The 24,163-nt window shown below is 40.2% G+C and overlaps 1 protein-coding gene across 1 annotated transcript in view; it reads left to right on the top strand.

Annotated features, from left to right (window-relative positions):
• The window catches only part of KIF13B (kinesin family member 13B), a 194,849-nt gene that overhangs the window by 62,725 nt on the left and 107,961 nt on the right, over window positions 1-24,163 (top strand). Inside the window, exons 4-11 of the mRNA XM_010840317.1 lie at window positions 1,014-1,106; window positions 2,321-2,501; window positions 6,668-6,755; window positions 8,929-9,063; window positions 10,915-11,027; window positions 12,141-12,252; window positions 20,101-20,313; window positions 21,855-21,965. Coding sequence (XP_010838619.1) covers window positions 1,014-1,106; window positions 2,321-2,501; window positions 6,668-6,755; window positions 8,929-9,063; window positions 10,915-11,027; window positions 12,141-12,252; window positions 20,101-20,313; window positions 21,855-21,965 — 1,046 coding nt within the window. The remainder of the gene's footprint in view (window positions 1-1,013; window positions 1,107-2,320; window positions 2,502-6,667; window positions 6,756-8,928; window positions 9,064-10,914; window positions 11,028-12,140; window positions 12,253-20,100; window positions 20,314-21,854; window positions 21,966-24,163) is intronic.

Here is a 24,163-nt window from a genome sequence, read left to right on the forward strand (position 1 = left end):
AGAAGGCAATGGCACCCCACTCCAGTACTCTTGCCTGGAAAATCCCATGGATGGAGGAGCCTGGTAGCTGCAGTCCATGGGGTCACTAAGAGTCGGACACGACTGAGCGACTTCACTTTCACTTTTCACTTTCATGCATTGGAGAAGGAAATAGCAACCCACTCCAGTGTTCTTGCCTGGAGAATCCCAGGGACGGGGGAGCCTGGTGGGCTGCCGTCTGTGGGGTCGCACAGAGTCGGACACGACTGAAGCGACTTAGCAGCAGCAGCATGATCCCACAAGCCATGCTGCATGGCCTGGGAAAAAACAAGGATTGCTTCAGTATCGGAATTGTGGTGATGCACTAACCTGGTAAATTAATTAGGAAATGAGGCATAATGGAATGCTATTTATAGCATGCAAAATATAACAAACATAACAGCATCCAGTTCTTCCATATTATTTTCAAGACTCAAAGAAGTTAAATAATTTGTCAAGGTCACTTGATTATTGACACATTTAATTTAGCCTGTGAAGACGATCTGACCATACTCTCTGTGTTCATGATTGAAAGCTACAAAAAACATCCCAGACCTTCCTCCCTCTCCCAGCTGATCTGTAATTAAACATTATCACTGAGGGAAAAGGAGAGGGAATTTGATACATACCATTGTTTTGAACTTCAGCACACACTCAGTAGAAGCATTGGCTGAGTGGTCCATAGTTGAATTCAGGTCCACCCAGGTCCCAAGCACATATATCAGATTCTTTATAAAATAGAAGTTCATTGGTCTGTTTTTTGGGCCAGTGTTTATTCAAGTTTATATCATCAGGAACTTTTCGCTCATTTTCTGTCATATGATAACTACAAATGACCTGCTTCCAAAGAAACATTCATCAAGTTTAAAAATCTTGTTTGGTAGATAAACAAGCTGAAAAAAAAAGATGCGTTTTTGAGGGTTTTGTTTGTTTTTAATTGTTCATATGTGGTTTTGGCTTAAAACATCTGTTTTCTCTGTGTTTTTCTCTTTCAGGTCAAGATGATGTTTTCAAGTGCCTTGGTGAGAATATCCTGCAGAATGCTTTTGACGGCTACAATGCGTGTGTCTTTGCCTATGGACAGACTGGTAATTGTTACATAATCTATGGTTTTTTTTTAAGCTTTAACGATCCTAACAAAGAAAATACCAGAAAGAATACCTGTCGCTAGCATCTTAGCAGTTACGGTTGATACAGGAGCGCTTGCCTTCTGTGCCTTTGTGGCCAACAAGAAAGGAAGGGGACAGTTAGGGAGTTTGGGAGGGACATATACACACTGCTATATTTAAAATGAATAACCAGCAGGAACCTCCTGTGTGCACAGGGGACTCTGCTCAATGATATGTGGCAGCCTGGATGGGAGAGGAGTTTGGGGAAGAATGGATACGCGTGTATGTATGGCTGAGTCCCTTTGCTGTTCCCCTGAAACCTTCAGCATTGTTAACAGGCCATATACCTCAATACAAAAAAAAAAATTTTTTTAGTTAAAATAACAAAGTGAAGGAGTCATTTTTATCTGAAGAAGGAAATGGCAACCCATTCCAGTATTCCTGCCTGGAGAATCCCTTGGACAGAGGAGCCCGGTGGGCTGCAGTTCATTGTGTCGCAGAGTTGGACACGACTGAGCAATGCACACACAGGATTTTATCAGGATTTATCATATAGCTTGTCCAGTTGAAAATTGTTCTTCAAGAGAAACATGCCTGTGATATATTCAAGACTTAAAATTCTTTTTAGGACTATGAGTGATTTAATTTTTTCCTTTCTGTTTTCTCAGGTTTTGTAAATGTTCTCTAATGAATATGTATTTTTGGTGCAATGGGGAAAATAAATTTGTACTAGAAAAAAAATGACTCTGATTTCTATGCCTTTGCCAGAGGGTAGTGGTAGAGAGTTAATTTGCTCTGGGGCCTGCAGAGACGGCATATATGTTTTTTGTGCTATGATTAGTGGTTGGGAGCAAGCACATAGCATTCATCATATGGATCTTTCCAGTTCAATTTTAGAGAACTATTCAGACCTCACAATTTTTCAGTCATTTTAGGTAATTTTTTTTTTTTTTTAAGTATAAGGGTGGTTAAAGAAGGTTTTTGTTTTTCTTCCTAAGGAATGTGTACCAGTGACTTTTACATGTACAAATAGGAAAGCTAGTCTTCTTATGAGTGTCATCATGGTATTTGCGTATATTCCTTATTTTGGGCATTTTGCTAAGTGCTAGGGTTTTATTATGAGCAATGGAAAGAGGGCTGTGTATTTAAACTTCTCAAGGAGACAGTAATAACTATGATTTCCACTTTTTTAGGATCTGGAAAATCTTACACCATGATGGGCACGGCTGACCAACCTGGATTAATCCCAAGACTCTGCAGTGGGCTCTTTGAGCGAACCCAGAAAGAGGAAAATGAAGAGCAGAGTTTTAAAGTAGAAGTGTCCTACATGGAAATTTATAACGAAAAAGTTCGAGACCTTCTTGATCCCAAAGGGTAAATGACTTTGAGGTTTGAATGTTATGATACTAGAGACTAAAGCAGACTTTATGAATTGGCTTAAGAGAAATGTTTTATATTGAACTTTGGTAGAGAGTTATTTATCTAGTTCCTATCTTTGGGATTTGTTTTTAATTTTATTAAGTGGCTTCCTGCAGCTAGTTCTGGGCTTTTGAACTTGGGCTGAGTTGGGCTGGGAAGCATGGTTGAGTGGCATGTGTTTGGGCTGTATACCGCCTGTCTCAGATATATTCAAAGCCACAAAGAAAAAATACGTAATGATAGTTAACTTACTGTGTATCAGGATAACTGGTATCCTTCATCAAGTAGGGTGTTTCTTTGTTTTAAAACAAGAAGTTTTGGATGGAATTCATCCATTTATTTGCAGGCTGTGAAGTGAGGGAGAGGCATAATCAAAAATAGTGAAACCTGGACTTCTAGAGGGTTCGTTTTAATGATTCTCAGAAAAAGAGACTGTCCCATTTCATGGCCTAGACTTTGGTTTTTTCCTTATGTATTTAAATTGGTTTTATTTAATACAACAGCGTTAACCTCATAGCCCTAATATTGTGATTTGACCCTCATCATTTTTGTGGCGTAGACTTTGAAAGAAGTGGCTTCAAAGTGTTAGAAAGCCTTCAAAAATGATGGCTTCACTCTGCAGTCATAACTGAAGCTAATGAGGAAGATAAGTGGGTATCTGAGGAAATTTGCTCATTGCACAGAGTTCTCAGAGTTCAGATTTTCAGGAAGTGCAACAGTGGAGAGAAAGAAACAGATACTAACCGCAGCTTGTGGCTTATTGCTGTAAGAACAGTATTGGGGAGGTCAGAGAGCCACGTGAGCTGAGGCTTACAGAAAGTGTGGAGGATGCCTAGGGCACATCTAGTTATGTTTGGGTGAAAAAGATGATCAGGGAAAGCTGGTCTTAGAAGCAGTGAAGTCAGTGGCCCTCCATCAAGAGAAAACCAAACTGATCAACTCCTCACAGGCCTCTTGATTTCTTTAACAAAGATAACCATCTGCAGGCCTTTCTGAATGAGACTGAATTGGTACTTAGTGTTTCTTATTTTTTTGGCTCCACCACGTGGCTTGTGGGATCTTAGTTCCTCAGCCAGATGTATAATAGAACCTTGGCCCCCGCACTGCCGCGGGCTCCTTGGCACTTAGTGCTTCTATTCAGAACCTTACGTGCATAACGTTTATCGAGCAACCCCTGGGTGCCAGGCACCTTGCAGTCGTAGATGAAGAGCTCACAGTGGACAGAATGGGAGTTTTTCTTTATTTTTCAGACTTTAAACTTTTTGTTTTGTATTGCGGTATAGCCAGTTAACAACACTGTGGTAGTTTGAGGTGAACAGTGAAGGGACTCAGCCATATACATGCATCCATTCTCCCCCACACCCCGCTCCCATCAGGCTGCCACATGACACTGAGCAGAGTTCCATATTCTACACAGTAGATCCTTGTTGGTTATCCATTTTGAATATAGCAGTGTGTGCATGATCTTCCCAAACCCCCTAGTGATCCCTTCCCCACCAGCACCCATAAGTTCGTTTTCTAAGTTTGTAAGTCTCTTTCTATTTTGTAAGTTCATTTGTAAAATTTCTTTTTAGATTCCACATGTAAGGGATGTCATAGAATATTTCTCCTTCTCTGTCTGACTTATTTCATTCAGTATGACACTCTCTAGGTCCATCCATGTTTGTGCAAATGGCATTGTTTCATTCTTTTTAATGACTGAGTAGTATTGCATTGTATATATGTCCCATGTCCTCTTTATCCAGTCAGATTGGGAGTTTTGGAAACAAACAGTTATGAAATCAATGCAGTAATGCTTTTACATTGTAAAGGAGGCTTACACAAAATAGGTGAGAGCAAAGAGGGACTGACCAACTGTCTTTGCCCAGGAGAGAAGGGACGATTTCACTGAGAGTGCTTGATGAATTTTGTGCTGAGTAGGAGTTTATTACTGAGAAGCTGGGTGAGAAGAATTCAGGCATAAAGGACAGCTGTGCCCGAGTGTGGAGGCGTGGAGAAGTTGAGGATTGGAAAAGGGACCCAGCTGTTCAGTGGACTGGAGGACAGATGTACAGATGTCAAAATAGGAAACCAGAGTCCACAGGGAGGAAGACCATGGCCTGGGTATCCATGTTTGCTAAATATCGTGCCCCATACTTTTCCTGTTCTGCCTTCAATACTTTTTCTTGCACCTTCATCTCTGAAGAGCATCATTTTCCCTGAGACCCTAGACCTACTCTTTCCAGAAATTCTTAGCTGACTTCATTCTCATGTTTTATACTCCACAGTGCTTTTGTGAATAGCTTGAACTTTGTGTGCGTGCATGCTTAGTCGCGTCTAACTCTTTTGCAGTCCCATGGACTGTGTCCCACCAGGCCCCTCTTCCATGGCATTTCCCAGGCAAGAATACTGGAGTGGGTTGCCATTTTCCTATGCTAGGAAATCTTCCCAACCCAGGGATCGAACTCCAGGCTCCTGCATCTCCTGCATTGGCAGGTGGATTCTTTACCACTGAGCCACCTAAGCCCTAACTTGAGCTTCACTATCTACGATTTGCTAAGTCTTTAATAATATCTTATATGTTTGTCTTGTGTATAGTTTAGTAATTAACTGCACGGGCTTTGGAATCACCTGGCACTGGATTCCGGTCTTCTACTTGTTACCTATTGAGCAAGGTCCTTATGCTTTCTAGACCTCATTTGTCCAGAACAGGTGATAACATTATATAATATCTCAGAGGGCTGTCATGAAAGTTAGACTGAGATCTTAGAATATTTACTGGCTCATAGTAAGTGCTCAGTAAATGTTAGTTGTGGTTGTTTCCTTCATGAGTTTCTTGAGAATTTCTGTAGTGTTTCTGAAGAGCCAAAGTGAGTGAATTAAAAGCTCTATGATTCCTTTTCAATGAAGGATTGTTTGAGACCTCGTTACTTTATTCAAGTACTGATTTTATTAATTCACCATGTACTATGTGTAGTAATGTAGTTATATTTTACTCAAGAGATAATGCAGTATGCACTATCTTTAAGAAATAGGGGAAAATGAAAGGAAAAAAGTTGTAATAGAATATGTATCCAGAGATCAGAACTAAGTTGAATACTCTATGCACTTTTATATACAGTTTTATAGTAGTAAGTTTTGGTGATTGATCCTAGGATACTGTAGATTCTAAATCATTGGAAAATAATGAGTTACATAGAACAAGACTCATTTCTAATCTTACCATCAGTATTCTTTTTAAAAATTGCAGTGTTTAGGGAATTCCCTGGTGGTCAAGTGGTTAGAACTTGGCACTTTCAGTGTTGGGGCCTGGGTTCAGTCCCTGGTTGGGGAGCTAAGATCACAAAAGATGCATGGTACAGCCGAAAAAAAAAAAAAGTAATGTTTATACTTTGTGAGGAGCTTTTTTCACATAGAGTTAGTAAGTAACATATATCCTTATTATTTTTTGGTTGATATCATTAAGTATGCTGTAAGCTGTAGGGTTTTGGCAGGTTCCCTTGACTGGTTTTATTAGTTCCTTGTTTGTAAGAGGTTTATTTATTTATTGTTTAACTCATGAGTATTTAGTTTTACTGAATCATTTTTCAGTTTATTGAAATCATTTATGGAAATGGTATTTTTGTTTCCTCTTTAGTCTTATCATTTTGATAAAAGACATGAGTCTTTTCTCAATATTAAAACCACCTCGCAGCTGTGGGCAGTCCAGTTTTGTGTTTTTGACTCGCTGTTAGATTCCACCTGCTGTCTTTGTCTTTGTCTGTGTTTGTCTTTATTCACGATTGAGACTGGCCTGTCGCTTGCTTTCTGGCGCAGTTTACATTTATCTAGTTTTCTGCTCTCTGCGCCGCATTCTGTGATGTGACAAGCAGATTGTTTGTGTTTATTCCACTCTGCATTCTTTGTGGTAGTGGACATCCCACAGTGTACCCTTTTGAATTATGTGATATTTTACTCCATTATGAAGTTTTTCTTACCAGTCAAGAATCTTAAGTTTTGGTTTAAATTCTTCTGGGATCAAGTCTGTTCTGTTTATTTGGGATCTTTATTGAATTCAGTCTGTATTTTTATGGAGCCGTGGTTGAGTCCTTTCCTAAACAGGTTATTGTTTGAAAATCGTTTCTTTTGTTTTTAACGAGCAGAAGCCGTCAGACATTAAAAGTCAGAGAACACAGTGTGTTGGGACCCTATGTGGATGGACTGTCTAAACTGGCTGTCACAAGCTACAAGGTAACAGCATCCTTTATGTCAACTACTGAGATTCACGGTAGCAAATTTTGTTGTTGCTGAATTTGTGATTTTTTTTTTTTTGCAATTAAGAAAGTTATAGCATCACTTTAATAAGTCAACTTTTTTACAAAGCTCTTTATTAAAAAGCTATATCTAGTTATTAAGTCGGTTTAATTTTGAGAGACGGTATACATGTTTGCAAGGCATACCTATTCATCTATTGTGAGACATTTTTTCCATAGTTTATGAGCTCTGAAACTGATATTCCTTATGGTTATATCTTAAAATGATAAATAGCAGAATTTTTTTCTTCCATAGTAGTACATAAAATAATGATGTTGCTTATGAATTTGATGATTTAATGAAGTTAAATATGAGTTGAGTAGTTGGCATTCAAAGCCTGTTTCTAATTTGAAAGAATCTCTCAATGGCCTTTAGTTACTAGTTCTCTTCATTTTCAGACGTCACAGTTATGCTTTGTGTGAATCTGTTGGGCTTCCCTCTTTGGGGAAACGGGGGTGGCGTGAGCCATGATGTAATATACATTGAATTAAAAGTTAGAGACTTTTGATTTGGTGACAGTCCTCTCATGTGACTCCTGTATGACTCTGGAACGTTTACTCCATCTCACCAAGCCTCTCTGTCCTAATTTTTAGAATGGAAATTAGTTTTATTGTCTTGACTGTCTTTTGAAGTAGATTCAGGAGTTCCTTTGTTCATGGATCAAATTCTGTCATTTGGTCAATGATACTTGTTTAGTAAACATTTATTGAACACCTCTCCTGTGCCAGACATTGTGCTAAGTGCTGAAGAAATAAAAAATGAATGAGGTCCGTTCCCTCAAGATGCTTACAGATGTTTTAAAGGTATTATAAAAAAACATGATTTTAAGTGCAATGAGAAATGCATGTTTCAGGTTCATGGTAGTTTGAATGTGGAGTTCCTAACTTAAATGGATATGTAGATATCCAGGGAGGGTAGTATCCAGGAAGGCTTTTGGAAGAAATCAGATGAGTTGATGCATGTGAAAAGTCTTAAAAAACTCTAGGGTATCATGTAAATGTTAGGTATTATTAGAAATTTACCTATTAGGTAAATTTTTGTCTCATTTGCACATATGGCCAGACTGAGGTGCAGCGGCCTCTGAGCAGTGCAGTCCCTTATCCACTGCAGTGTGCTCCCCTAAAGATGGGGTTCCTTTACGGGAAAGTACAGGAGACTGGATAAAAGGAGGCACTTAGTGGACTCTCTCACAAGTGTATCTTTCTTGTTTCTCATTAAATCCCTGGAAGATAGATGATGTTGTAGCTCTCTTGTTACTTGTGTGCTTGCTAAGTCACTTCAGTTGTGTCGGATTCTTTGTGACGCTGTGGACTGTAGCCCACCAGACTCCTTTGTCCATGGGATATTCCAGGCAAGAATGCTGGAGTGGGTTGCCATTTCCTTATCCAGGGGATATCTTTGACTGAGGGGTCAAACCCACATCTCTTAAGTCTCCTGCATTGGCAAGTGCCACCTGGGAAGCCCCATTGTAATGAAACTAAGTTTCAGATTGCTTAAATAAATTTTTTAGAGCCTTTAACATTTTAAAAAAAAAATGAAGATCCCATGATCTTTTGAGTGTATTATGCTGTCTCTGTTGTAGCTGTAATGGTAAAGAAGTTTAGTAAGTCCATGAAGAAAATGAGTCTTGTTCTCATTTTTAAAAACAGGTCTGGTAAGATATGCACTAAATTAGTGATCCAGTGCTATGCCTGCAGGGAGGGGTTATAAATTATTTTTGTTTTCTGTTTAGTCATACAGTCTAATTTGATTTAATAACTTCTATTGCTATAACTAAATAAGCTAAAGATTTTCTAATTTCTAGGTGAGATGAGGCCTGGCAAGGCATGTTTGTCCATCTCATGGGACTTTGACATGCAGCTTCTACTCTTTTCTAACTCTTGGTCAGAGCTGACACTATTCTACACCTACAGTAAATGTATTTTCTTTGTGTTTTCAGAGATAGTATTGGTTCTTGTACTCTATGGGGCTTCATGTTCATTGGAAAACAGAATATAAACTCCAGCTGTGGCCGACTAAGCAGTGAAAATTGAAATGCATTTCGTAGCATAGTAGAGTGTTCATGTTTATTAGATGATAAGATGTGAGTCTGTGACTTGTTTCCATGTAGGATATCGAGTCTTTGATGTCTGAGGGTAACAAATCCCGTACAGTTGCTGCAACCAACATGAATGAGGAGAGCAGCCGATCACACGCGGTGTTCAAAATCACCCTCACACACACTTTATACGACGTGAAGTCTGGGGTAGGTATTCGGATGCATGACTTTTTTTTTTTTTTTTCCAATTTCTAAAGTGAATCATGGTTTATCTTATTCCTTCTGGTGTTAGATGACTTAAAGTTCTAACCAGACATGTGTATCAGTTAGGACTCAGGACAAGAAATAGAAGCCGCTCTAGGTAAGCAGAAAGGATTGAATGGAGGGAATTGGATAATGACACAGGTGTTGATGTACCTTCTGAGAAGTGGTTTCTGGACTCAGTCTCTAGAAATAATCTCCAGAACAGCACAGATCTCATCCAGTGAGGATAGTACTACTCTGTGGCCACCCCCAGACCTGTGAGTTCCAGGCACATCCCAGGGCTGTGACCCAAGATACAGGAGTCAGGGAGGCTGCCCTCTTAGAGCCCTGGAAGTTGGAGAGTGTGAGCTGGGATACTCTTTGGAAAACTCATATACCCATGCTCCTGCTTGCCCGCAGAAAAAGCCAGAATGGGCTTGACCTCTACTGTGTTTCTGCCTTTTCAATTTGAAGCAAGAGTATCTGATTGACAGAGTCTAAATCACATCCTGAACACTGGCTGCAAGGGAGTCTGAGAAATGTAGATTTTAGCTCTCTACTCTCTTCACCTGAAGGAAGTTGGAACAGAAGCTATACCAACTGATGGCCTATAGTCTCTGCCACAGCATTTTTTGAACTTTAAACTCTGATGGCAGATTGTGTAAGCTAATAACACCCTAGCTGATTTAGTGAGGTTTCCTTTGAAGTGTTACCTTATGCTAAAAAGCTGAGTGTTGGAAGGGGTCAACAGAACCAGAGATATATATGCTTCTACCACACTGAAAACTTCTGTGTTGACTCATACATTTGTGTTTTCCTTCTTACTTTGTATGTGAATTTTTGCATATTTTATTATTACCCTGAAGTGAATCAGTTTCAAGTACCAGAAGCTAAAATGATCACCCTGGCAAACTGCTATATTTTGGCAAGATTTTCATTTGCTGAGAGCATAGTTTTCTTCTTTTACCATCACAGCAAGATTAGTGTAATGACAGAAAGTTCTTTGTTTTCTACTTCCTTTTCAGCATAAAACAAAAAACATTCTGACATTTTTTTTTTCAAACCAAAAGTACTTTTGATTTGGGAAGCTGAATTCCTTTTTGTTAGTAACATGTTTATTTATGGAAATAAATATAAATGTATATTTTAAAAGAAAGTTTTAAAAAGTGATCCAGAAATGCGGTTTCTTACATTTCTTGTATTGCTGCTAAAGTGTAAAATATCAGTTATGTCTGTGATTTGATAATAGAATATTTTTGATAAAGGAAAATGTCAGTATATAGAAATACCTTAACTAGGAAAATATATAAACTTCATACCTGAAATTATGGAAAAGAGAATTATTATATGAGCAATATGAAAACATTTTAGAAAGCATTAGGTTTTTGAGGAATCTTTCTGTTGGATAAAGTCAATTTCTTTTTTAATATCATAAGAAATGCAAATATTTTCCCTCGGGATTATTAGTGTATATGAAATTTTAGGCACAGTTTCATATATTAGAATTTACACTTGTAATGATTTTATATACTTCTCTGTGAAAGTTTTGTTAGGTTCCCTTCAAAATGTACCATTTTGGAGTCACAGTTTCTTTTTTTTGGAGATAATTTTCTCTCTGAATTAGTAGTTGTGTATGATTTTATATGTCTCTACCACTGGGCTGTATAGTTTTCTTACACTGTTTTATAGCAGTGCAAATTAATTTTAAAATGACAAATACGCTTTAATAAAGGATTCAGACAGTAAATTCATTTGGTAGAAATGTACCACTTTCTGTGTTCTTTAACTTTGAGTATTTGTCACTTTGCTCCCTAGACTTCCGGAGAGAAAGTGGGCAAGCTGAGCTTGGTCGATTTGGCTGGCAGCGAGCGAGCGACGAAGACGGGAGCGGCAGGTGACCGGCTGAAAGAGGGCAGCAACATCAACAAGTACGTTGTCCGGAAGCCCCACTGCTTCAGTGACTTAGTAGCCCAGAAAGGGGACTGGTATAGTTTTTTAAAGAATAGGGTTCTGGAATGAATGAGGCTATAAAGAATAAATAGAACTTTTTTCATAGTATTTTTTAAGGGCCAAGCCTGTTCTGTGTTTTGTTGAAGTGTCTGCTGAGGCCCAGGAGCAGAGCCTCAGTCAACTCAAAGGTTCCCCAAGGGCAGCCCTACTGAGGTTCGGGGCCCGGGAACTCTGTCCAGGGAGCAGTCCTGTGCCTGGTAGCATGCCCCTGACCTCTGCTCACTAAGTGGCGCCGGTACCTGCCGTCCCCAACCCGGGTTATCTACAGATATTGCCAGTTGCTCCCTGTGGAGACACAGTCACCCTCAAGTTGTGAGCCACTGGTCTGAGCTACAGAAGAGAACAAATATAAGCTGAGTAGCAGACTCTTGGCATGGGTGTGTCTGAACAAACAACAGCATGTATACTGACCACATTGGACTTTCCTTTTATGACAACTGTGGTCCTTATTTATACTAAGATTTTACTTTATAAAATAATATTTGGTGCATCAAGTCCTACATATGGTTACATATTTTCTTGCCTTAAGCTAAATTAAGCCAAATTGCTAGCCCGTGTTAGTGGGCAGGAATCTTTTCCATCTTGTGGCTCCCAGGACACACAGTGAGACAGGCATCAGTAACCAACTGGAGATCGTAGAAGAGCATCGTGCAGATGCTATGCTCTTATGTATTTATATACGTAGGAATGTTTTTGCCTTGAGCTATGTTTTAGTTAATTGCATTGTGTTCTTGGCTTCCTTTCTTAAAGATATGTGGTATTTGTGTCATTATTTTGCCCTAGTGGTTTACAGCTTACATTTTCTTTATACAAAAAAAGATTGAACTAAGCGATTTTATAGCTTACAGTAGTAGTAGTAGAGGGTGTCAGCTTTTAGAGGTTGTGTGTTCTTAGCCTGAGCAGCACAGTGCTGACAGAAGTGCTGTTCTCAGGGTGGCACAGGGGCACCTTGATGTTCAGTCTTTGTGCTTAAATGTGGCATTTGATGTGCTCGGGTTTTCACGGTTATTACGGTTTGTTGCACCATGCAGGTCCCTCACAACCCTTGGTCTGGTTATCTCAGCCCTAGCAGATCAGGGTGCTGGCAAAAGCAAGAATAAATTTGTTCCATACCGTGATTCCGTTCTCACTTGGCTGCTCAAAGTAAGTTGTCTTCAACCCCCTTTCTGGGATTCTCTTGGTGGTTGGTTAAAAAAAAAGGGAATAATAAAGAGTAGACTCTTGATTTCTCCCGATTATAATTTCCTACATCAGTGTTCAAATTGATAATCATTAGACTCTTACATGGTGTTATAATTTTAATGGATTAAGCATAGATTTCTTCCTGATATCACCCGAACCTGGAAGCAGTAGGGTTTGGCGCACGTGGAATCAATTGCACTGTCACCTCTAAGACTTGGAGACCAGAACAAAGAGCTAGGGCTAGTCTCACAGCTGAGTGAGTCCTAAGAAAGGGGTTTCCACCGCCTTCCAGGCTCACCTGCACTGCTCCAGCCTTCTTACTGACTCCTTTTGTCTGATGTACTTTTTGTTTTTTTTTCTGATGTACTTTTTGGACCTTGTTTTCCTGTTTAACTTCCAGACTACTCATGATCATTTTAATTTGCTTTTGGCTTCTTAAAGGTGTCAAAGGGTAGAGAGTAGAGCACACAGTCATTCACTGGTTAACTGATTCAGCGTGAATGAGAGAGATGGAAATGAGGAAGGAAGAAAACTGTATGAAGTGCTCTGAGGAGGATGTAAGGAAATGCTGGACACTCCTTGTCCTGTAATCCCTCAGAGTCTAGTAAGGGAGAGATGTGTGCACAGAACACTCTACCACGAGTTGGTGATTCCATGGGAGAGACGGAAATGACATGTACTAGGAGTGTGAAGGGAGAGACTGTTTCCAGGGTTCTTCTAGTCTTCAGGGTTCCCTTTTGTCTGGATAGAGTCGCCATGATGGATTGGGTATTGGACTGGAAGTTAGAGGATATAAAATCTAGTGACAGTTTAACTCCTTATGAAGTTGCCAACCTCCTTATACAGTTGCCAACCTCCTTATAAAGTTGCCAACCCGGAAGAAGATATTTTACCTTAATACCTTAATGCTCTTTTTTTTTTTTCAAGGAAGTCTTTTTAGCATTTTTATTTTTAAATTTTCTTGGCTGTGCCACATGGAGTGTGGAAATTTAGTTTCCCAACCTGAGCTCGAACCCATGTCCCTTGCACTGGAAGCTTGGAGTCTGGACCACCTGGGAAGTCCTGTACCTAATGCTCTTTAAAAAAATGTTTTTAAAATTGAAAAATAATTTTATAAGCCCTGTTTAGTTTTATGTTGGCCTGTTCTCTTGATTTTCTTGGTCAGGAATTTATTGAATACCTGTTACTGCACTAGCGGTTGAGCTTGTAAAGGTGAGTTAAGTGCCGTCAGCATAGTAAAGCACACAGCTTCTGAGTTATTCCGGATGTGTCTAGAGAACTGTGCTTATGAAGGAAGAAGGATTTCCTCCTAGTTTCTACATCCTCTCAAAGGCTTGCTTAGTGTTCAACTTTGCTTTCCAGAACTCTTAACACCATTCGAGCATGCCTGATTAAGTGAAATTTGCCACAGTAGAAAATCAGGTAGATTACTTCCTTTGGCCAAAATGCAATAAAAATGGACATTAAAAACAAAAGGATAAACAAAATTTGATTTTGAAACCACTTGTAGGCTGATTCACATTGACGTATGGCAGAAACCAACACAATAAAAAAGCAAGTTATCCTCCAATTAAAAATAAATAAATTTTTTAAAAAAGAAAAAAAAAAAACACTTGTAAATAACTCATGAATTAAAAGCATACGGTATCTAAAACACTTTAATTACTGAGGAAATAATTGTCTGGTCTTCTGTGTTAGCAATTTATCTTGAAATCTCATTTGTTTCATTTCCAGAAGAGATTCTCAATGAGATACTTCTTCCTCACACTTTTCAATAGAAACATCTCCTGAACATTCATGATAATTTCTAGATGTGCCTGATTTAAAAGAATATTCATTGCTTTGTTGTTCTGATGTTGCTACTTCAGTCCATTTAAACTAACACTAAGAAAAATCTTCTGTTAATTGACATAGTTAACATGGCCTAGGTTAATTATTGAGTGTCCATCCCATAGATAGGCTGGAAGTCAGGAGAGTTTGGGTCAGGAGAATCATGTGCCATGCCTCCTTGGAAGGCAGATGATAGTGTTCCCGTTTTACAGATGCGGCAACATATGCAGAACCAGCGAGTGAGAGAACCAAGACTGGGATCCAGGGATGACCTTGCTGCCCATCTGCTATTGCCTAGGCTGTGCTCTTCTTACCAAAGGTTTCTTTTCATTAGAAAGAAAAGCACTTACTTTTTTCTTTACCAAATGTGATAGAAACTGTTGAATGTTATTGAACTTGAGCAAAATTAAACATTAAAAAAAAAGCTCACTTTATCTTTGATAAAATTAGGCTATAATTGTAACTTTTTATTGTGTAATGTTATTTATTTTTGGGTTTGTTGCTGTATGGGCTTTTCTCAAGCTGTAGTGAGCAAGGGCTACTCTCTAGCTGTGGTGCACGGGCTTCTCATTGCAGTGGCTTCTCTTATTGCAGAGCAGGGGCTCTTCAGTGCACAGACTTCAGCAGTTGAGGCGCTGGGGCTCAATAGTTGCAGCTCCTGGACTCTAGAGCATAGGCTAAATAGTGGTGCATGGGCTTGGTTGCTCCACAGCATGTGGGATCTTCCCAGATCAAGGATCAAACCCATGTGTCTTGTATTGGCAGGCAGATTTCTTTACCACTGAGCCACCAGGGAAGCCCTCTAATTGTGCTTTCTTTATGTTCATCCTTAGGCTAAAAAAAATGCATAGTTTCTTTGATTGTTGGCATATCTTTTCTTAAAAACTACATGATTTATTTTTCAATAAAGGCATAAGTAGGGCATTTATGTAAAAATATACCAGGGTTTAAATGGTTTTCCCCATAGCCTCTTAGAATCCACTGATACACGTATCATTCTCCTTTGAAGTGCCTTCTATGTCCTTGTTGATTTTTCCTTCATTAATTCTTAATTAGTCGAACTCTCCTTCATCCTTGTTTAACTGGTACAGTTCTACTATTCTCTAATGTAACTTGCATGGAACTCATAAAATTGCTTATCCTTTATAAGATTTGCAACTTCTTCTTTTTTTTTGCATTGTACATGCATTATAATTATGTTGTGCTCTCTATGTTACAGCATCTTAGAGAGAAACTGATCACACTTGGTGACTTGAGGGGGGTGGATGGATGCAATTGATTTTTCTCATAGGTGTGTTTGAATGCTTACTCATTCGGTCAGTGGTCAGTAGAGAACCATTTTGTATTAAGATGATTTTTGCTTATCTTTGCTGCTGAGTCGTTTCAGTCGTGTCCGACTCTGTGTGACCCCACAGATGGCAGCCCACCAGGCTCCCCCGTCCCTGGGATTCTCCAGGCAAGAACACTGGAGTGGGTTGCCATTTCCTTCTCCAGTGCATGAAAGTGAAAAGTGAAAGTGAAGTCGCTTAGTCGTGTCCTACTTTTAGCGACCCCGTGGACTGCAGCCCACCAGGCTCTTCCGTCCATGGGATTTTCCAGGCAAGAGTACTGGAGTGGGGTGCCATTGCCTTCTCCTTGCTTATCTCTGCAACTTTCTAAATATGTCTCTTTAACATCAAATAACTTCTGGTAATGAATGCTCTAAGAATGAATATCTTTTAAATTCATCTACTTGTAAAAGATTATTTATTTTTAAAATTACTCACGTATTTCCTCAGCTGCCTCGGGTCTTAGTTGCAGCCTGTGGGATCTCTGTTGTATCGTGCGGATCTCTCACGGCTGGCGCACGGACTCTCCAGCTGTGCATGTGGGCTCAGTAGTTGTGGTGCACGGTCTTAGCCGCTCAGTGACATGTGGGACTTAGTTCCCTGACCAGGGATGGAACCACTGTCCCCTGCATTACAAGGCAGATTCTTAACCACCGGACCACCAGGGGGAAGTCCTTCAAATTCATCTGTTTTTGCATCCTTACTGCCACTTCCCTAATGAATAATGAAGGGTTTCTTTTCTCTCCTGGAGGATTGAAACTCCTTTCCTTAGTTTTCCTAGTCCATCCTGTTCTTTAGTGAGGTTGCTGTCTTTCGAAATCAATGCTCTTCTTTAACTTAACTCTCTTCAGTAACTCTCCAGAGGGCCTTAGTGAAGTGAAGTTGCTCAGTCGTGTCCAACTCTGCGACCCCATGGACTGTATCCTATCAGGCTCCTCCGTCCATGGGATTTTCCAGGCAAAAGTGCTGGAGTGGATTGCCATTTCCTTCTCCAGGGGATCTTCCCAACCCAGGAATCGAACCCTGGTCTCCCGCATTGCGGGCAGACGCTTTACCGTCTGAGCCACCAGGGAAGTCACCACCCAGAGGGCCTTATCTTAGTCCAGATTCTTTAAAGACTTGTGGTTTACTCGGCTCCTCCTGACTTCTCATTGTTCAGCTTTTGCTTCTTGACATGATCAAGTCTAGCCGAGTGATGGAGACTTTGCTCTTACTCTGCCGGGCACATCCTTCCTCCTCTCTTCCACCCCGCTTCACATTTTCCTCTCCATCCCCTTTACCCCAGTGTTGCTTATTCATATTTAGGTGTCGAATGTCACTTTCTCTGGGAGTCTTTCCTAACCTTTGAGGACTGTGCTTTCTGCGCTTTCTCTGTTTTCCCGGACCGTATTGCATTCATCCCTACTTTAGTTCGTAGCCTATAGTATTTGCTCGCCAGCATCACCCTCTAGATGGTAAACTCCATGAAGAGCTAAGTGAATGAATGATTTCAGCTCTTCTCTGCACTAGCATTATGACCTTTGGTAAGTCTGTAAATCTTCCTGGGTCTCAGTTTCTCATTTGTAAAATGAAAAAATTTGATTAGGTGACTTCCAAGAGTTCTCTCAGCTTTACAAAATTCCGACTTCCAAAATCAAATTTCTTTCTTAGGTCCATTTAATTTGCCGTTGCTGAAACAAAGCTCATCTGATTTGGCTAATTAAATGATTAAAGAGTAAACAAGAGGCCTTCTACTTTCTTCTTGAACGAGTGCCAGTTCTTTTGTTGCTGTTTCCTTTTTGCTGGTGGCATGAGGCCATTTTTGAATATAAGCATATTGTTCCTCAGGCACAAGCTCTTTTAAAATATCAAATATTTGTCATTTGCCAGGTTTCCTTTCCTCAGCACAAATTGAAGCACAATACACATGCTTTTCTCCTGTGGTAGTCATTGTTAGCAATCTGCTTTTCCCCAGTAGCATTTGCTATTGGTGTGGGCTGAGAGAATGCCGTGCTTCTAGAAGGGCAGTCTTACATGGTGCTGCTTGTGGACTGAATTCCAACCAGAGGTGTAATTCCTGTGATCTTGGTATATAATATTTGAACTGCATTACCATGCATGGGATTCTTCTTGACCTTTTTTCTGCAAATTGCCAAGACTGGGCACCGGCAACGTGTGGTCAGTGTCTGGAAGAGGAGTGAAGCAAGCAGTTCCATCCAGACTTTGTAGAAACTGCCTTTGCTTCCTAAAGCCCAGATTACTTTCATTTCCTTCCTTTTCATGCATTGAAGAGTACTTTCTTCAAAGATATAATTATCATAGCTATGTTTCCTGTGGAAAACCAAAATCTTAGTAATGGGTGAATAAGTGGACATATTGTTAGTGATTATACTGAACTGTTAGCAATATGTTGGGAATTATTTTGTTTCTGGCATTAGGACAGAACAATTTGGAAAGGTTTCAGGTCTGAACTCTCTCTGTGTCGCTAAGGGTTGTTTTGTTCTTGTGCTATCGTGGGCAGCTATAGGGGGATAGAAATTATAATGGGTTGGAAGGTAGAATACAACTGGGCTGGAATATTTTCTGTGTACGAGTTCTGGATCTATCGGCAGGTTGTTTAACCTCCTTTGTCACAACCAACCTCTGGTTTTTCATCAGTAAAATGGGGATAATAATTCACACAAGGCTGAGGACTAAATCATCTATGCACAGAGTTTTGTAAATCACAGGTTGTTCAAACAAATTTGAGATATGTTGATACTGGAAAAAATTTCTGTCTTCAAAAGTGAGAATTTGGAGAGCTCCCTGGTCTGATGGTCCAGTGGTTAAAACTCCATGCTCCCAATGCACAGAGCACAAATATGATCCCTGGTCAGGAAACTGAGACCCCCCATGCTGCACAGCTTGGCCAGAAAAAAAAAGAATTTTATATTGGTTGATGCTGCCCAAAGATAGAGTTGGCTTTCTTGTGTCCTAATGAATTCCTCTTAACTGGGCTATTTGAATGTTCTCTGTAATATTGTGAGTCTGTAATTCAGTGATACTTCACTGGTGAAAGGGGGTGTTGAATCAAGTCTTCCGGGTAACTCTCATCCAGGGCTGGTATATACCTATAGCTGTGTAATACCCCCAAGACTTAGCAGCTGAGAACAGCCATCATCCATTATCTCAGTTCCTCTGGGCAAGATTCCGGGTGCCAGCCAAGTGTTCTGGCGGGGGTGTCTCCCGTGGCTGCAGTTCTGGCCAGGCTGCTGGGGTTGGATCTGCTCACCTGAGTGCTTGTGGACAGGCTTCAGATGTGTTCCCAAACTCACCGCCTTGGTCTCTTTCTGGGGCTGCCTCACATCATGGCAGTGGTTTCTTTCAGAGTGAAAAACACGCACAAAAAAAGCCAGCCTTTTTTTGTTTTAAATTTTTAAATGTAGTTTATTTTTTACTGCTCTGGGTCTTTGTTACTGTGTGCAGGGTTTCTCTAGTTGTGGCAAGCGAGGGCTCCTCGGCAGTATGCAGGCTTCTCATTGCGGTGGCTTCTCTCGTGTGGAGCACGGGCTCCAGGCTCACAGGCTCAGTAGTTGTGGTGCACAGGCTTAGTCGCCCCATGGCATGTGGGATCTTCCCGGACCAGGGATCGAACCCGTGTCCCCTGCATTGGCAGGCGGATGCTTTATCACTGGACCATCAGGGAAGTCCCGAGAAGCCAGTCTTTTGTAACCTAGTCTCAGACATACAGGCCAACACTTCCGTGTTCTCTTCCTCAGAGGCAGATCAGCAAGTCCTGCCCACACTTGAGGGAAGGGGAGACCCTGGGGTGTGAATTCCAGGAGGCGAGATCTCTGGGGGTCATCTCGAGGCCACCTCCCGCAGTTGGAGTTCATGTAGCCTTTGTGTGGTAAAGTGGCGTGGGGTAGAGCTGACTTTCCAAGTCTCATTTTGTAATTCCAAGTTATATCTAGTTATTTTTAATGCTGTCAAGGGAAAGTCGGTTTTTGAATTGGTTGGAGCCCATTCTAAAGCTCATTTATTTAGTTAGCAGTTTTGTATAATGGAGATGAATGTCTTTCTTTTGGCACCCTTGTCTGAACTCTAGAAGCTGTTGTACAGAACTTGAGGCCTGTTTTAGTAGTGTTTGAAGTGCTGTCAGAGGGAATAAGATGTAGTACCTTCAGTGTATCTTTTGTTTAATAAGATTGTAATTGTTCCTTATGTCTTAAGACACTCCAGATGTATGGTGTTATGGAATAGATTGTAGGTAATCACTCTTTGATCAAATGTTATTAGGGTTGTTCAGTTCTCAGGGAGATTTTGCAGGTATTTAAGGAAGCATCCTTTTTTATTCTGAGCAGTCTCCTGACCTATGGTATCATGTTGCCTATTAAAAGATGACAAATTGACTTAGAATGAATTTTTATTAAACTGAAATAAAAGGGGGCTTCTTTGTATTACCATTTCCCTGTTCTTTCTCAAAAACCAAAGCTCCTTTTTGCAGAAAAGTAGCTTGCCAGAGAAGAATAAGCAAGGGACTGGGAGTCAGTTCACCTGTATTTAAGTCCTAGCTTTGCCCTTAAATCTGTGTTTGACCTGGGGACATTATCTCACCATTTCTGACTTCAGCATTCCCATATGATGCTTTCTTCCAGCTTGAAAAAGCTATTCAGTTTCTCTTCTCCTCCAGGACAGCCTTGGGGGTAACAGCAAGACCGCCATGGTAGCTACAGTGAGCCCCGCAGCTGACAACTATGATGAAACCCTTTCAACCTTACGGTATGCGGATCGTGCCAAGCACATCGTGAACCACGCTGTGGTGAATGAGGATCCCAATGCACGAATTATTCGGGATCTCCGGGAAGAAGTGGAAAAACTCCGTGAGCAGTTAACCAAAGCGGAGGTATAAGGCCTAGCTGAGCCATGCCTGTGGGTCTAGGAAAATCTAGTAAAGCTAGAATCTGAATTGTCTTCCCCTTGGGGCCTAAACGATGAATATTCAACTCAGAATATTTGCATTTCCTATAGGAAGATAAATTTGAGATGAGTAATAAAGGAAGACGGATAAATTGTCACGGTTGAAGTTTAGATAGTTTTTACAGGTGTTAAAGGATTGACTAGGAGGAGAGAGTAAAGGTAACTGAGAAAATGTGTCTTTGCACTGAATAGGCGACAGACGAGAGAAGGGGTAGAATGGGGGAGAGAAAGAGAGGCGCTTGAAACAAAAACAGATAACAACTTAATATTAGTGCAGCAAATGGTGGCCAATGGGCATAGGCTGATTAGAAGAGAAATCAAATAGATTTTTGTAGAATCATATGTTTGCAGGTTGAAGTCCAAACAGAAACACTGTGGTCTTGCACCTAGCTTTTTCATATTATGGGTTAATTACGTTCATAAGAAAAAATGTTCTAGAGCAGAAGTAGCCATCTTTTTAATAGTGCTCTATGTCACTATCCTTTGTATTAAAACAAGCTACAGTAGATAGTTCTGTTACTGAATTTGAAGCCTACACAATTCTAATCACAGACTTTTTTTAGTTTTTAAAAATCTGTTGAAGTGCAGTGTGTTTACAGTGCTGTGTTCCTTTCTGCTGTCCAGTGTAGTGGTTTAGTTATATGTGTGCTTTTCCCTACTCTCTTCCATTATGCTTTGTCGTAGGATATAGTTCCCTGTGCTCTACAGTGGGACCTTGTTATTTATCCATCCTGTATATTATAGTTTCAAATGCTTATCTTTTATCAAAAGTGGGATAAAATGTCAGATTCAGGATCCCTACTTTAATTAGCATTTCTGTTCCTATGATTTCCGAGCACTGTGGAATTCTTTCCTGGACCTGGGACCGTAGCCTCATCTTTCTCATGACCATCAGTAAATTATGTGGTCAAAATAATTATCTTGATTGTATTTTTTTTTGCCTATTGAATCTTACTCTGTTTTTATAGGAATAATTTTACAGTTCATCAAGATTCTTTGAAGTTTTGTGTCTTCCTGGTGTAATAATGCCATCCAGTTCGTAGCATGTACATATTTAGTTTAGTCTGTGTATCCTTGAATACATACCCAAAGTCATCAGTGAAGACCAGGATGAGTCACGTGTCTTGAGTCTAGACCTACTGGGATTTAAAAAAATAAGTCCTTGATAGTTTGAACTCTTTATCTCCCTAATTGTAGTTAGACCTCAAAGTAGCAGTAGCTTAGAGGAAAAGGAGAAAGTGAAGTCTTCTTCAAGCCCACTGGATAACTGGATGAGTCTGTGGGACCCTCTAGTCTGGATGCTGTGGGTCAATGACAGTCCTTGTGTCTTAGGTGGGTCAGGAGCCTCAGCGAGCTGTAGAGCTTCGAGGGGGCACATTGTTCCTCTTGTCCTCTTGGGTTTAGTGAAGGTGTCCTTTTTCCAGGACATCATACACACATTTCATGAAATAAACACTTTGCTTGTAGGCAATGAAATCTCCAGAGCTGAAAGACCGGCTGGAAGAGTCAGAGAAGCTAATCCAGGAAATGACTGTGACCTGGGAGGAGAAACTAAGGAAGACCGAGGAGATCGCCCAGGTTCGTGATTCCTGCTTAAGGAGAGAGAAGCCTTGTGGCAGCTTGTGCAGTGCAGTGCGGAGCATGTTTCTGGTTCCCTTTTTAAAAAAATTTATTTATTTTTAGTTGAAGGATAATTGCTTTTCAGTATCGTGTTGTTTCTGCCAGACATCAGCACGAATCAGCCATAGGTATACACATGTCCCCTCCCTCTTGAACCTCCCTCCCATCTGCCTCCTCATCCCACCCCTCTGGATTGTTACAGAGCACCAGGCTTGAGTTCCCTGAATCATACAGCAAATTCCCATTGGCTGTCTATTTTATATATGGTAATGCATGTTTGACTTTTAGCTTTGAATGTAGCAAATCTAGCAATTCAGATTTGTTTATTAAAAAAAAAAAAGGCTGCCTGGCTTCGCTGAGTTTATGTTGCAGCATGCAGGGTCTTCAGTTGTGGCATGTGGAATCTAGTTCCCTGACCAGGGGTTGAAACCACGTCCCCTGCATTGAGAAGGCGGAGTCTTAGCCACTGGACCACAAGGGAAATTCCAAATTGATTTAAATAAGACCTAAATCCAGGAGTCTGTACTTTACAAAGTTAATTTGAAGTTTAAGGAAAACATAACTATAGTTAATTCAGTATTCATTATGTAAGAAATACATTTGTAGGGCCATAAAATTTTTTTAATGATATAACTAGCCACTGGCTGAGAATACCCAATTCTGTTAAATGTTTTCCAAACCTCAGAAACTTACCCAGCTACAAAATTAGTAGTAGTGGATATTTAGGCTGTGAGCTTCTTGCTTCCTTCCATTTGACAAGTCAGTAAAAAGTAACAATGAGGTATCTAAGTCCCAAGTGACTGTGTCTCATTTTTAGACCATTTATTATAGAGCTGTGAAATCTTCCAGTGGGAATATTAGCGTTTAGAGAAAATCCTAAAATGTCCAAGTCTCTGCTTAGTAAAGATTTACTCTTTGGCTTTCGTGTTGGAGGCTTATTTAGCCTGTCTTAGAAATATTAATGTATGTGACAATGTGGGACACAGTACCTCATTGAACAATCATTTCATGGTTGGGCAACTCTGACAGTAGTAGCTATGTAACCGAAATCTTCTGTTCTTCCATTTTTGCTCACTGGCCTTGTTTGGTCTTCCAAAGCTGAGAGAATAAGCCCACTTGTGCACAGTAACTAATAATAGCAATAATAACCAGCACTTACTGAGTACACTTCCATGTTGCACCTGATGCTAAGCACTTAAAAAATTTTTTTTTAAATTTTGTATTGGGGTGTAGTCGATTAACAAACAACGTTGACTAAGCACTTTTAAATACAGTATTTTATTTAATCCTCCCAATACCCCTGCAAGATAGGGCCTGTTATTAGCCAGATATTTAAAGTCACCTCTGCCTCCTCTCTTCCTTTTCTAAAGTTAGAAAATCTCTAGTGTTCACTGTTCCTGGTGTTCATGAATGTGTAGAACTGTTACTCCTTTCATTACTCAGTAAGTTCCATCTCTCAGTGTGCTGTCCAGAATCAGTAGATAGATTAGATGTTGTAGGACAGTACTACTATTATGTAGCATAAAGAGGATGTTAGATTTATATTAGTGCACACTAAGACTTAAGTTGATTTTTAAACATTTTTATTACAGTCCTTTTCAAAACAGATGAAAACATGAGTATAACAAACCCACACATACCCATTACCCAATTTCATTAAAGGTCGACATATGACCAGTCTTGTTTTATCTGTATCCCTGCACGAGGTTATTTGAAAGCACATCCCTCACATTACACAGAGAATACACCAGTGTCTGAGCTTTATTTCTCATTACACGTTTAACTTTGTTTGTCATAGGTTAAGGTCATTCTGATAATTGTCCAATTTGGGACTAATGTATGCGAGCCTTTTTGAGCTACTCTGAATAAGACCTTGACTCTGGAGTACTTGGGTTGCCTGCGCTGATACCCAGAAGGGGGTCTAAGTGACGGTGCAGCGTGGTGCAGCTCTCCTGTAGCATCTTCCCTTGCCTGAGTGTCCTCTCCCACCGTCAGATGCCCCTTTTGCAGACTGCCTGGTTTTTATTGAACACCACATTCAACACCTCATCTTCCCAGGCTTCAGTGCCTCCAGCTGTCTTCTCTCTGTCACTGGGTTATTGGTCATCAACCTATTTGCAGTACAGACTAGCTTTCCCTAAAATGATTTCTGGCAG

This window comes from Bison bison, unplaced genomic scaffold, assembly GCF_000754665.1.
Source record: "Bison bison bison isolate TAMUID 2011002044 unplaced genomic scaffold, Bison_UMD1.0 scf7180017864143, whole genome shotgun sequence".
Lineage (NCBI taxonomy): Eukaryota > Metazoa > Chordata > Mammalia > Artiodactyla > Bovidae > Bison > Bison bison.